The sequence below is a fragment of the Pteronotus mesoamericanus genome, unplaced genomic scaffold, assembly GCF_021234165.1.
Source record: "Pteronotus mesoamericanus isolate MK-2021 breed Mesoamerican mustached bat unplaced genomic scaffold, CSHL_Meso_final contig_347, whole genome shotgun sequence".
NCBI lineage: Eukaryota > Metazoa > Chordata > Mammalia > Chiroptera > Mormoopidae > Pteronotus > Pteronotus mesoamericanus.
Window position 1 is genome coordinate 7,432,054 of NW_026555137.1, and position 15,091 is coordinate 7,447,144.

The 15,091-nt window shown below is 49.0% G+C and overlaps 1 protein-coding gene across 4 annotated transcripts in view; it reads left to right on the forward strand.

Annotated features, from left to right (window-relative positions):
* TGFB2 (transforming growth factor beta 2) overlaps positions 1 to 15,091 on the forward strand; it is a 65,763-nt gene that overhangs the window by 7,903 nt on the left and 42,769 nt on the right. The window contains exon 2 of one of the 4 annotated variants that reach the window (XM_054576597.1): positions 7,060 to 7,143. The exons of the other annotated variants lie outside the window; for them this stretch is intronic. Within the exon in view, the coding sequence (XP_054432572.1) occupies positions 7,060 to 7,143 (84 nt within the window). The remainder of the gene's footprint in view (positions 1 to 7,059; positions 7,144 to 15,091) is intronic. 4 annotated transcript variants of the gene reach the window in all.

The window sequence follows — 15,091 nt, forward strand, 5'->3', positions numbered from 1 at the left end:
CACTAAGTCGATGCTGGAAAACGACACTCCCCCCACGTCCCGCTCTTTGCCTTTACCCAAAAGGGCAGGTTATTTTCGTGCCCCTGGGCCTTTGTTTATGCTGTTTCTCCCATTTGGAGCTGCACCTTTCCGCACCATGGAACAGCCTTCAAGGTTTAGCCAGTGCTACCTCCTTATGAAAACCTCCTCCACCTTCCTAGTCACACGCAATTAGCCCTTCTCCTGCGCTCTCACAGCGCTGCTATTCCTCTCTATCGCAGCCGCTTTTCTTTCGCTGCTGGTAAAATCCAGCTGCGTTCTGACTCGTCGTCTTCCTCGGTTTGTAAGCTGCCTTAGAACAGGAACCGGCTGGGACTTACCTGCGCTCTTGCCGAAGCTAGCGCACCCTGTCTGCTCAGGAGATGAGTGAAATGACGATACCTTCCTCTTATTAAAAGAGTGAGCATTTCCTTTTAGAGAGTCAGGCTGAACCACCGGAAGAGAGACCGATGAATACAAGCATCAGGACCAGGAGCTGGGAGGAGATGAAGCCCCACTCCCCTCTGTTATCCGGGTACCGTCACTGGACTATGTCACTGCTGTGCTGAAGGCCATGAGGCTGCTCATGACCGCACATCGCCTCTCTCCAGTCTCACAGATTATAATGAAAATGGGGGCGGGGGGGATGGTGATGCTGATGAAAGCTAACCTACCTTGGGTATCTACTACGTGCCAGGCACAGTAGTCAATATTTTACATGCATGTACTTATTTAATCCTCACAAGCACCCCAGTAGGGTCCATACTGTTATTCGCCCAGTGGCACAGGAGGACATGGATATCGCTATTTCTGTCAGCGACGTCATATTGAAAAGAAGGCTTTTAGTTCCCACAAATAACAGAGGCCCCCAAAGAGAGACCAGGAAACAGAGGGCAGGACTTTCCTGCCCTTTTGCAAAACGTGAAACAGTAGTGCCTCTCCTCTTGAATAAGAAAGCACGCCCAAAAGCTCTACATTCTTTCCTTACAAAAGGAAATGTCCCCGAAGCCTAGCGCCCAACCCTGGGCTTTTTCCGTGCCTCTAATACATTCAGCCTTTATCTCTGCATTTGGCTGCCCAAAAAAATGGTGACTTATCCAGTCCCTTGGTCTTAGTCTTTAATGGCAACCATTTTATTCCCCAACATTTCGATAACTTTGATTGATAGTGGATTCATCTTGTCTCTTTCGGAGAATTAATGTATTTGGGAAGGCAGGAGAGTGTGGTGTGCTGAGCACAGAATGTGGACAGACTGACCCAATAAGCAAAAGAGGGAGACTAAAGAAAACAGAATCTCAGAGGCCGACAGGGAAGAGGTGACTTCAGAGGCAGAGAGTCGGACCTGCGCGGCCCCAGCTGTGGCTGGTGGTGGAACGTGGTTTGGGTTCACAGAGTGGCCCTCTCAGTGTTAAGTCACTGCAGCTGCCTCCTCGACATTGAAGTCGCTCCCTGCTGAATTCAGATCTTGGCTCTGCCATCGTTGGCTTTGTGGCTGGGTTGCACCTGACCTTGGTTTCTTCACTTGTAGAAATGAAGAAGAGGGTACCTGCTCCCGGGGGCTGTAAAGGTTTGACAATGACATGCGCGAAGAAGTGCCCAGGGCAGCTACTTCTGGCGCTTAGTAGGTCTGCTTTGCATGGCAGCTGTTTGTCACTGAACCTCAAACACCCTTGATGTTAAGTTGCACCATTATTTTATATGCCCCTAAGAAAGAATGACGATTGCCAATTAATTAGGACACGCCACCGATGAGTCAGAAATGCGGGCCGTAGGTGTCCCTTCAACCACAAGGACTTGAGGGGCCTAAGGCAAAGGGAGAAAGCTTTCTGGATTTAAGGCCCGGACCTTGTGGAAGCAGTTTGGGCGCCTCTCCAACCTCCATGGGCAGCTGTTTGCTCTCACAGTAGCTTGTCCCACATGTCCCTGTTCACGGGCAGGTGTCCCCCGTCCCTTGGGCCTTCCTTGCTACCTACCCGAGGGTCACTATGCAACAGACTATTCCTGAAGAAGAGACACCATGTTTCTGAAGTCGGGGCATAGCTGTTTGAGGAGAAGAGGGTTTGGTGTTTGTTTTGTTTTGTTTTGTTTTTGAAATGTTGTTTGTTTCAGGAAATACTGTAGCATCTTTCCAGTCTCATGAAAGGGAAAGAGAAATGCTGTGACTTAGATGTTGGCTCTCTCCTTTTGCCTTTTGCCTTTTCCGATCTGACACCACACTGACAAATACCACATCTGTCTTAACAAGCTAGTTCACAAATAACCACTCGTTCATAACTCTGGGCTGTCGGAAGCATCCTTATTTGTCACTTCATCTTGTGAATGAGAATACCAAGTTTGTTTTCAAGAAAGACACTGAAATGACCGTGTATCCACCGGTCAATGCAAATTTAATAAATACAGTATTTATTGATGCCTGATAAGAGCACTACACTATTGTTGCCAAATCATAAATGGGAATTTTCTAGGAAATATAACTTAATTTTTAAGTTTAGGATTCATTTCAGTATTTTTAATTCAACGCTTCTCAGACTAAGTTCATTCTCTCTACACCACACAGAGCAATAACTTTATCATTCTTCCCCATGTAGGTTTTATTCTTAGTCACTGATTTCCCTAGCCATTGATTTACTCTCATTTTCATTTCTGCTTGGATATCTTAATGACAATACCATTGAAGTTGTATGTATTTCTTTATCCTAAAGTCTTAGAATTAAGTTGGCAGCTGAGAAAGCCACCAAAAAAAAAAAAAAAAAAAAAAAATGGTGAATTGTTTATTCTGAGTCTTCTTTAGAATCCCCCAAAATATCCCAGATTGAGGACATTGCTTTGCACAAGGTGGATGATTTGGTCAAGGCACTGTGACCCTGGAGGTCTGTCGGGCTTTCTTCAGGGAAAGGTTTCCACAGGCAAGCTCGTCTCCTGGCGTTTGGGGCTTTGGAAGTTAAGGAGAGGGACAGAGGTTGGAGCCAGAGCTCCTGACTTTTACCCGGGAGTGGCTGAGCCGAAACAAAGCTTAGTTATGGCTGTTACCTCAGGTTCTGAAACAGCATTGGCACCCTAGATGGGTCTGTTTGAAAATCATGTTGAGCCCTGGCTGGTGTGGCTCAGTTGGCTGGAGTGTTGTCCCATAGATGGAAAGGTCACAGGTTTGATTACCGGGCAGCACACGTACCCAGGTTGTGGGTTCAATCCTTAGTCATGGTACATATGAGAAGGCAACCAATTGATACTTCTCTCTCTTCCTCTCTCTCCCTCTCTCTCTCTCTGAGCAGTGAAAAATGTCCTTGGATGAGGATTAAAAACAATCATGTTGATTTGAATAATGGCTTAGTCCTTTGTTTGTGCCTCCTCATAGGATGAAGCCTTGGGTTGCTCAGTGTGTGAACGGAAGTCCTGGTCAGCTCTGTGCGCTGAGCCCTGAGTGACCACCGTTTCACCGGCTGAACCCAGGCTTTTCTCCTCCACAGAATGAGAGCACTGGTGCTGGTTTGCCTGGGAGAGAGAGAGATTTCAGAAGAATTCTGCTGTCAGAAAACATCACCACCTGTAACGCTATTATGTGTATAGCATCGTGTCTAATTTCATTAACTCTCTGGCATTAGTTCTCAGACTCTCGAAGGGTGGGTCTTGAGCCACGTTGCCCCCAGTCACTGGGACCAGCAGTTTGCCCTCTCTCAGTAACAGTTGCTGGGAATTCTCTGAGTCAAAGTCCATTGTGGTACAGTGTCGAGAAGAAATGACAGGGTCCATTTGTGGGATTCCTGTGATCACCAGAGAGGCGTGTGTGTGGAGGGCTGGAGAGGGATTGAGGCAGGAATTTAATTGGACATGGAGTTTCAGAAGCATTTTTTAATGACATTGAATTCTGCCGAAGGTACTGTTGCAGCAAGAATGGCTCTGCCTCTCTCTTGTAGGCACTTTCACACCACACAAAACCTCCCCTCACTAGCAACAAAGAGCCCTTGATCCAATTGGTTGGGTTGCTTTGAGGCAAGATGAAATCTGGTGAAAGGCCAGTGGTTCTCGAATTCTCCCAAGCGGAGAGACACCTGTGCCCCAACCTTTGTCCCCTCCCCTCCATCCAGATTACTGTCCGGTCATTTTCAGGTGGCTCCAGACACCTGTGTCTTGACACGAAGGCCAGGTGATTCTTGGGCAGGTAGTTCAGAGAGACTCTGGAGACACGGGGTGTTTCTGTCGTTGCGCTGCACCGTAGTTTTGTCATCATAGGCAAATGTGAGCCCCAGTGCTTCTATAGTTAACGTCATTGTCATTTTTTATTTCTGTTAAACTGGCTTGAGAGGGATACAGAGAGAGGGAGAGGAAGAGACAGAGAGAGAAACACTAATTTGTTCTTCCACTCGTCTGTGCATTCATTGGCTGAATCTCGTATACTCTCTGACCAGAGTCAAATCCGCAGCCTTGGTGTATTGGGATGGCGCTCTAATCAACCGAGGCAGCCAGCCAGGCCTTCATCGTCTTTTGGTTATCTTGTAAAGGACTCTACTTTCAGGACTGTTTCTATCTTACAACTTCTCTGAGCCACAAAGACCCCCATTATGAATTACGGAGTGTCCAAGTACTTCCAGAAAGTGCTATTTCTCTAAGATTATTAATGTCTCAGATTTTTCCTAGGGTTTTCCATTTTAAAAAGCATTTCGTTTATACCCAAAGCCCACAGGGCCACTTCAATCCCACAGATTGCTGAAAATTGATTTTCTTTTAGACTAAGAATTGCTTTCTTTAGCCTAACTAACCACTATACACCTCATTTCTATCTCCATCCCCTTCACGGTTTTAACTCCTGGGGCACTGGATCGGCCCCAGAGCACCCCCCTCCCTTTGTCCTGGCTTAAAAACAAACACATGAACAACTAAATAAATAAATAAATAAATGAGAAGGTTTCGCTAGGGTGGCCTAATAGCACAGTGAAAGGACATCGAAGGTGCCTACTTGCTTGTTGGAAATTGCAAATGGCAACAGCGACCTTGCCTTGTTCCTACATAGACTTCCTTTGAGCAGGATGGCCTGGGACAAGTTCAAGGATCTGAACCCCACTCCTAGAATCGTCCCACAACATCCACTGGCCCGAAGATGGTGCCGCCGTTTCCCAGGAAAAGGAGTTAAATCCCCCCAAGAAGTGCATAGGGCCCTAGTTGGGAGGAGAAGCCTACGCTGCACGCTACTCTGCCTTTCTCAGTTGATCCCGAGTTTTTTATGGAAGATGCCTTTCAGCATCTCCTTTAGAGGTCAGATACCAGCGCGAAGACTTTGACTTGCTAATCTTGTGACAACCCGTTTGTGCCCAGTGTAGCTTCCTGTCCTTGCCGACTGGTTATCTGAGGGGACTTTCTCTCCCGGGAGACCGTGGGGAAGGCTCTAAAAATAAACAGCATGGTTGCTTATTGGTGAGGATGTGTGTGCAGGTGGCCGCTGGCACCGCCCGTGGGGCCTGTGTGACAGCAGCGTGCCACAGAGACCCGGGTGTGGGCTTCGCCATGCCGCGCGGGTCGCCTGGGGTCCCACATCTCTGTTAGAGAGGGTTCCCACGAGGAGGCATGGTCCACACAGTGTGAAAGCATGTCACTGAGATTTTGTTAGCGGTCTCAGTGCTGGCGACGGTAAGTTACAGGGGATGGAAAACGTGTGTCTGATCTATTTTAAATTCGAGAGGTAAAAGGGGCAGGTCTGGAAGAAACATGAGAGAGGAATCCATAAGGCCACTGTCTTTTGTCAAAGGAAGTTTTCAGGCCAGGGTTGAGTAGCGACCATGCTGTCTCTGGAACAGTGGTCCCTAACCTTTTTGGCCCCAGGAACCTTTCTCGTGGAAGATAGTTTTCCCACGGACCAGGGCAGGGGAGATGGTTTTGGGATGATTCAAGTGCGGAACATTCAAGCTCACCTCCTGCTGTGCGTCCCGGTTCCTAACAGGCCCCACCAGCGGCCTGGAGGTTGGGGACTCTGGTTCTAGAAGACATGCCCCAGGTGAAGGGCCGGCGCATGGACAGACGTTCAGCCTGTGGCAGGAGCTAGGCCAGAAGCCTGTCCGTGCCAGGCCTAAAGCGAGCCAGGGACCCTTCTGTCCAATAAGTTAGGCAACCAATGTGTTATATCCCTTGATGACATTCTATCTGTCGGTCTCTTTTAAAAATACCATCTCATCTCAATCTTCTGATAACCCTCCAGGGTCGCACTATGTCCACTTCAGGGGCCTGGGCGCACCAGGGAACTTGTCCCAAGGTTCACAGGAAATCGGTGACAGAACAGGTTTTCAATCCGCCTCTTCTCCTGCGAAACTCCTGTAGTTATAGTTGACTCTCCCAGTGACCGAACAGCCTTGGAACTCTTAGCAGGGCTTTCTCTTCCACTTTTGGTGTCACTTTTTAATAATACGGTGGGCCTACGGAAGATCTAGTTGCTGTTACTTTAAAGGAAGTGAAGTTCCAAACCTCAGGATGTAATAACAATGATGGAAGATATGTTTTATCCCATCCAAGGAGCCCTAAATGTTTCAACCGGGGCTCAGCAGCCCCAGACCAACGTACACTTGTGTTTTTGACTCACTCAAGGAGCTTTCACGTGCGGGTGAGAAATGATGACAGGTGGTTTTAAGAAACCCCAAACCTAGGCCAACCAAATGAAAAACAGACCTTTATTCTTAATAGGTAGGCTGTCTTTTGTCAAAGGAGGTCAAGGCCGTTCCTATTCATCTTCAGTAGAAGTCAAGGTATTTATTTTAACATTTCGGTGTATAAATTGTACATTGTTATTTTAACACTCGACCGTGTTAAAGGGAAAAGTGAATTCAGGAGCCTGACGGCTGGTTAAGGGGTGCCAAAAGCCTGGGACCAGAGTCCAGAACGCCCCTGTAGATGTGCAATGTCTGGTCCCTGGCCCCAAGTAGCAGGGACCTTATATTCCCTGGGGAAAATGATAAGAACGTGCCTTGAGTCCCTCTTCTACTTAGAATCTTTGTATAGCTCTGTGCAAGGCCTCTCGTCAGTAAAATAGCTAATGACTGTGCTTTTTAAAACTCCTAGCTGTCTGCCCAGTTGTTACAACACCCTCTGGCTCAGTGGGCAGCTGGTGCTCCAGGCAGTCCCAGGTGCTCTGTGGGTACCTTGGTGAGTACTCTTGTCTGCTTTATACCTCATTTGACGTAGTGATATCGACTTTCTCTGTAGTGTCTGTGTCCTGTGGGGAGCCGGTCCGAGGCACGGTGCAACTCTGAAACGCAGCCTTGCACAAAGGTGCCCCTGATTTTTTCAGTTGGCCGTGCGTATGAGAAATACTCACAAATAGCTTTGAAATCATGGGATGGCTCGATTGGTCTATGTGACAGGGTGGATTGTGGGGTGTATGAGCGACGTGTCATCGGGCTTAGAGGGACTTGCAATATTGATCTTCTGACCCCCATGGAGGGTACTCCCTGGAGGGCTGAACCATGTGGCCAGAAGGTCAAGGGTCCTTTTTTTTTTGGTATCTTATTTGTATCTATGTCCTTACTCCTGGCACATAGCAGTTGCCCAATTAATGAGGAGATTTTTTTTTCCCCTCTCCTTGGAAGTTTTAGAGGGAGGCTTGTGGGAGAATTATGCCAATGCCATTATGTGTGACCTCCATGTTGTCATTTCTGGGTTGCATGAGACAATGGGTTGTCATGAGGTCAAGACTCCAGCCGACGGGACCTCAGCCCTTGCCACCTGCTGGCACCACTGAGCCCTGACCCTCAGAGCCAGTGCCACGTGCCAGGCTGGGGGGCTCCGAAGCCAGAGTGCTCACTCTGCTTTGGAACGTTAATCCATTCTGCCGGCTTTTATTGAGCACCTACTGTATGCCGGGCAATGAGCTCACTGCCAAGGACAGGATGTTCCTGACACTGAAGAACTCAGTGACCCAAGCTGCCCCTGGCCCAAGCCCAGGGAGAGAGGAAGTGGACCTCTGATGCTAGCATTGGCTCACTCTGAATTTTTAAGTCCCTGAGAAGGTCTGGATTACATTGATTCTAAACGTGGGCAAAGGTCCCAGATAGGACAAAAGAAATGCTTTTTATTACCCTAAGAGATGTCTGATTTGCTGGCACCACCTCCTCTGTAATGGATTGTGCTTAACCTTGCTTCTCAGGAATCAAGGAATAAAATGGTTTATTTACAGCGGCCTAAGCTGGGGTTTCCTCAAAAAGCACTTTATTGAGAGTATGCATTTATTTCAGTCCAGAAAGCCTCGGAGTGGCTAGTGAGAAGCCACCGTGGGAATAAAAAGAATGAAAGGTTTCATCCATGCTTTTCAAGGTCTCTTTTGTGAGATGGATTTTATTTTATAGTCAGTCTCTAAATGTGTATTTTATTTCACTGTCTTAACCAAGAAGTTAATTGTCTGATGTTTTTTCCCCCAGTAGCTTTTTGGAAAGGAACAGGGGAGGGAATGAGAAAAGGGAAACATGTGTTGAACATCCTCTATGTCCCTGTCACTTAACACACATCCTCCTGGTCCTCCCCACGTTGTCAGCGGCTCCGGAGGGGCCGGGAGGCCGTCCCGGGCAAACACCTGGTCCTGGCTCATCAAGATCCGTGGGGGCGGGGCCAAGGTCCGAACGCGGGTGGGGCCTTCATGCTCGGCACTCGACTGCACGGCCCCGGACTTTTTTGCCCTTTTCTTTCTTTTTTTTTTTTTTTTGCCTTCCTTTTGCTTTCTCTTTGGAATCCTGCCCCTCCGTTTTATAATTTTCTTACCTACTGCTTTGCATTAATTTCCTTCCCGTCTCCTCCTCCCATGGCAAGCACAAGGGAGAGGCCTACAGTGGTCCTCCCGGGGTTTTGCTTCTCAGACACCCCCCACCTGGGGTTACTTTCGGTCATTTCGGTGGCTGCAGGCGTCCCTCTTTTATGAGAAAGCAGTGGAAACCCACCCTGCTCCAGAAAGTCTGGGAGGATCAGGAGTGGGGCCGGGGGTGGGGGCAGGGGGCGCGTGGGAGGGGAGACAGGAGGAGGCTGCCTGTGGACTTACCTCGTGTGGGGGAAGTGGGGGGCACCGCCACCACGCCCGCTTACAGGCTTGTGGGAAAACCCTGCCGCCCCCCCGCCCCCAACACAGGCCTTCCACGCAAGACTGCCGAGCGGTGGGGCTCCGCATATTTTTTTTTTTTTTTTTTGTCTCTGTTCTTAGAAATAGTAATTGAGTAAAAATGTAAGTGAGCCGCTGCCAGGCGGCCCGCAGCCAGGGTCAGGGTGAATTTCTCCACGCTGAGTGGAGGCCGGCCGTGCCAAGCAGCTCCAGGGCCATCGCTGTCACCTTGCGTGAACCTCACCTCCATTCCAAGGAGACGCTGGGAGCGGCCGGAGGGCGCCGCGGCCCGCGGCGCCTCTCTCTTGTCTCACCCACTCTGCCCTGGGTGCCGCTGGCCGTGCCTGTTCTGGCCCCGATGGTGGGACTGGGGGCTCCGAGCTCCACCCGCTTCCAGGAAACCCCCTGGAAGGTGAAGTTGTTCTTGCTCCTCAGAGGCCACGTAGCTGCTAAATCATTTTTCTCTTTTCAAAGTCATTACCCTCCGACCGCCCCTGCCCCAGATACTGGTTAGGATGAAGTTAGTCGGCCTGCGAGTTTTTCTCATACGATATAAAAATCTGGGAGATACGCAGCAGAAGGAGTCTGTCCACAGATGAATGGATTTAAAGTCGTGAAAGCGACTTCAGGTCTGTGTGGTGGTGCTTTTTTGTTGTGGTTTTTTTTCAAGCATTTGCTGAGCAAGAGGCGTTCAGTGGCTTGGTGAAGATTTAAGGGTGGCGCTCCTCGAAGTGTGGAAAGCAGGTTCCCTCACCGGTCCCGGGCCTGCAGGCAGGGGGCCGGGGTGGGGGGCCCGGGGGATCTGCAAATTTGAGTGGCACCGCCCTCAATTCCGATGTCTCTGCAGCTTGCTGCTGCCCGAGGCCAGGGCTGCGCTGATGGGGCAGGTCTGTCCTCGGCGGTCCCCGGCCGCGCCCCCACACCTGGGGCTCAGAGAGGTCTTGTTTCCTCGGCTGATCCTGCAAGTGCAGGGGGCCCTGAATTCCCAGCAGGCGGAACTGTGCGTGTTTCCAAATGCGTGCAGAGAGCAAGGTGGACTTGTTAGTCACACACGTCCCACCTCAGCCCAGAGAGAGCAACAAATGTGCACGGAATTAAGTTACTCACACGCAAGGAGGGTTGGATGGCCAGTCTGGAAGTTACCCATGGGAGTGAATTCCTCCACTCAGTGGCCTTCAGCTGGGCCCCGGGGGAGTGACAGGCAGATATTCGAAACGTGTCTAGTCTAAGTGACATGCATCTTAAAATGTATAAGTCAATGGATAATGTTCAATTGCCTGAGGTGGTGTTTGGTCAGAGTACAACCGACCTCGCCACAGCCTGAACCCTGTTCTGGGACATTCCATGGAGTAAGGATCTAGCCAACGATGGAATGTAAACTCTACTATCTCAGCCAAACTCAGCTTTGAGCAACTACAGCTTTCGCTTTCCAAACAGTGCTTTTCTCCGCCAGAGGCTTAGAGCAGGTGAAAAATCTGACCCAGCACTTCAAGAGAAAAGCTAATGATAAATTACTTGGTATTTTCTTTGTGCAACTGTATACCTCCTGTTTATCTGATGCTATTTTGGAACCATCCAGCATTTTGAATCCAGCCATCCCATGTGGATGTTCTATAACTACTCCAGTGTTCTTGGCCATCACACTATTAGAGAAATAGCCCCTTCCACGTGGTCTGTGTCACTAAGCAGCCCACGTGGCCACTGAAGTATGAAAACAGTGACGGCTGGTGTTGATTCTGCTGCCCAACAAGCCTTCAGTGAAGAGATATCTGCATTAACTACAAACATAGGTTTTTCAGATAAGCATCAAATGTAGGCAGAGCTTGTGGGAAGACAAAGGCGAAGAGAAGACATGCTTGCTATAGAATGGTTCACTCGGCAGTGTTTACGGAGTGCCTGTTATGTGTTAGGTGCCAGTCTGGGCTCTAGCGATACTACCAGTGGATAAAACAGCAGAAACTCTGCCCTTGGGGAACGTCACATTCTGGAGGAAGAAGAGAGACAGCTGATAAGGTTAAAAATGGTAGAATTTGAGAACTGTTACAGGGTTGGGGAGTGGGGAGATGATGTGCGACGTTCAATGAGCTGGCCCAGGGGGTCCCCAGGAGGGTGGCATTCGAGCCGAGACTTGAAGGAGGTCAGAGGACAGCCTGGGCTATCTGGGAAGAGCATCTCTGGCAGAGGGCACAGGTGGTGCCTTGGCAGACACGTTGAAGGGTTATCAGAAGTGTCCTAGGAGGAGAGGTTGTAGAAATCCTTATGGATCGTTCATGCAGGGCCTTGGGGGCCTTTGTAAAGTCTGGGACTTGACTTTGAGGAGAAGGGGAGGAGGGTGGTTTTACCCAAGGAGTGCCTGTTAAGTGGAGGAGAGCGCCCAAGGGGAGCAAGACAGCAGCAAGGAGCCCAGGTATCTCGGTGACAGCGGGAGTGGTGCCTGGCAGCTGCGGTTCCAGGTGCAATGGTACTTCACCAAGGATTCCCAACACACCTCGCTTGTCCTGAGCTCTTTCTTTAGCAAATAATTTGAAGGCCAGACGACAATGGCTTCTGTACGTAGAGTACTCCTGAGTTATTGGGAACCCACCCCCTTTCTTTCTGGAAAGAAACTATCTTTGCGCCCTTCCATGGACAGAAATAGCCTTTTGGTCTCCCATCTCATGCTGACAAGTATGGAATGACAGCTGTTGGGGTTTGTCCTTGCTGTAATGCCTAGGCACAGCTGTCTTCAACACAGTGGCCAGCGACGCAGGGCGCCAAACTGTCAGGTGACCACACGTCGGCCTTGGAGAATGACAGACTACCTTTCCGTGTGTGAAGTAGAGAATTGGGCTTTAGTCCAGCTGTTCTCAGTGCCTTTGCCTAAACTTTGAAATGAAGTCATAAGCCAAGGAATTTGCAAAACTATGTCTCTTATCAGTCAGAAAGCATTTCTGTTGGACCAGAGTTTGCTTTCTAATTTTTAAGTTTTGAATATTAAGGCTTTACCCTGAGAAGCCGATATCATTCCTTCATCCATCTGGACGAGAGACACCTACGGAGCCTGCAGTGCTGTGTGCCTGGTGCTGTGTCAGGTGCCGGTAGGTGGGGGGAGAGAGTGTAGACCCTGTCCGTGGGAGCCTACAACCTAGTGCGGGGGTCAGGGCACCAAACCAGAAAAACAAAACCAAGAAGCCAACACCATGTGGTTTATTATAAGAACGGCATTGGAAAGGTCAGAATAATCACTTACTTTGGTCTAGAGCAGTCAAGGAAGACTTCTTGGAGGAGGTGATATTTGCTGCCTGAAAGATGACCATTGAAATTGCAGTTTGGCCATTTCGATGGGAAGCTGCTTATGTTTTCTGGGAGGAGGACGTTTGCCCTTTTGTGTTCTTCTCCCCTGTGAGCTTGCATGGCTGCCCTCTTGATGGACCAGGAAACAGTGAAAGCACTTAGTGTAGCCCTTGTGAAAATCGATATGCTCCTCCAGGAGACCCACTTGGAAATTCCAAGGCTGGAAAACAGGGCACAACTGTCACATCAAGGGTTGACTATTCAAAGTGGATACGTTCCATGTACAATGCATTCTGCCATGATGTGCTGTGAGGTAATGGGGCTGTGTGGGACACAACCTCATTTTGCAAGCTCAAGGTCACTATCTGGAACTCTTTTCAGCATCTCAGGGACCTCTCACAAAGGCGGATCTGTTGCTGCTGTTAGATGCATTGGGGGTTGGCTGGGGCGCTGCTCTGTGACAGGTTCATTCCGGGACCCAGGCTGAGGGAGCAGTGAGGATCCAGGCTCAGTCAGCATGGCGGTCTAAGCCTGCAGTGCGTTGCTGTTTGCTGGAGCCAATAGGAGCGCGACCTTCCTATTTGTTTCCTCTCTGTGTGAGTTCCATGACAATGCAACGATTTAAACGTTGTATACCTTGCACTTCTCTGCAGTCCTGTGTAGCCTGAACGTGGGTCTCTGACCTTGACCTATCAGTAGATCACTTAGACCTGCCCCTTCCTGCTGTGTCCAGTGAGCAAACTGGGGAGTAGCCCTCCCTGGCATGGGCATCTCCTGTGTACCTTCCCACACAGGGACAGCCGTGCCCCTGTACCGATGACCCCTGAGCATGCTCGGTGCTTGCGAAGTTCATAATCACCTCCACAGCCTATTCTTAGTAGCAGCAGATGCTGAGATTTCACATCCTGCCCTTTGAGATCAGCGGTGGGAAAGAGCAGAAAAAAATGAAAGCGTTGTTTTGCACATGGCTGGACATCTGTATTTCTGAATTGCCCTGTTGTGCGTTTCATTCAACCACTGAAGCTGTTCCATTGAATGTGAACTTTGTCCACCGACTGGAGTCTAAATTGGTTTTGGATCCTTCTGAAATCAAAATGGTCAGACCACATTTTTCTAATATTCAGTTGGATCGTGGCGTTGCTCTGCAGTGGAGCTGACTTGTCTGTATTCACATCCACGGCAGGGGTCGCTTCTTATTTTCCTGGGCTCTGTTGCCTGTTTTCCTGAAGCTGCTACTTGCCTCGTCCATTGCCCTCAGTGAGGGGGTGGGGAGGGCGCGCCCTGGGACCCGCAGCGGGGTGGCTTCCAGGATTGTGTGCTCTGCTGTCATTGTCCGGGAGAGAGCGGCCTGTTGTTCAGAAATTAAACAGATGGAGCACTGAGAACAGCTAACTACCTACACTGGTGCGCAGCGGCAAAGACTTGGTCTTGGGCTTCAGACAGCAAAGCATGCTGGCCCCTCCTACTGGAAGCACCGGACGTCAGGGCTGTAGTCTCCGCTGGGTGGCTGCAGCCCAGGGATCCTCAACCTCACTGTGCATCAGAATAAGCTGGGGGGGTCCACCTCCAGAAAGTCTGACTCGGTCGGCCCGGAGCGGGCGCTGCCATGTTCCGTTTAAAAAGTTCCCCCAGTGAGTCTGAGGTGCAGCCAGCATGGAGAACCCCTGTTTGGGGGATTGACAGAGTTTTTGCTAAAACTGATGTGTTTTTTATGTTGTTGTTGTTGTGTGTTTTTTGGTCTAGCTATCTATGTCACAATCTCAGTGAATTTCTTTATGAAGCAAAGGCACCTATTTGGGTGGGAGTGTTGATGGCTGAAAAGGCATGGGTCCCGCCTTTAGGAAGAAAATGAATAGCATGATGGTGACAGTCCTCAGCTATGGAATATGTATACCAGGCACCGAGCTAATCTCTGTAGTGTCCCTGTAAGATAAACAGTGTTATCGCTCTCAGTTTTATAGATAAGAAAACCAAGACTCCCAGATATCATGTAATTTTCCCACAGTCACATGGCTTGCAAGGGGCAGAGCCAGAACTTGAACTTGGTCTGTCAAACTCCAAAGCTCATCCTACCAGTCACTCCCCTAAGATGATAAACTTCAATACAAATAAGAACATTTCCAATGAAAGGAGGAGAGTCAGAAAAGGAGAATCCACTGAGTGAGAAGAATATGTATTTAGATTAGCAGTTTTCAACTGCTGTGCTGCAAGAATTTTTGAAACATGCAATCCCTGACTGAATAGTCAGGGGCACTGACCTCCTTTCCCTTAAATTGTCAAATTAAAAAATGACAACAACCAACACAACAATAGCCATCCAGTGAGACTGAATCGAAATTGTACAATTTTTTTTTGTCAGATTGGCAAAAAATAATATATTTTCTGGCGTTCTGCAGAATTTTAGTAATTTAGTCATTGTGTGTCATGAGATGAAAAAGGTTGAAAATCACTAACCTCAATTATTAGGAAATCCTTCTTTTCTGAAAAGGGGGAAGAAAGGTGTTTGGATGTCTTTGTTTTTCTTCTTTAAATTCAGTATGTCTTTCCTACCAACCTCCGAAAGTCCCAGGCAGGTGGCAGAACCCAAGGGCTGGATGCTGGCGTTGAAATCGCTCAGTGGCTTCCCAGCTGAGCTCATCTCTGTCCTCTGTGTTCCCTGCTTAAGTGGAAATGGTTTCTTCTTATATGGATGTATATGAGGTAGGGTGCATTCTTACGGTGATTCTCTTGTCTGGA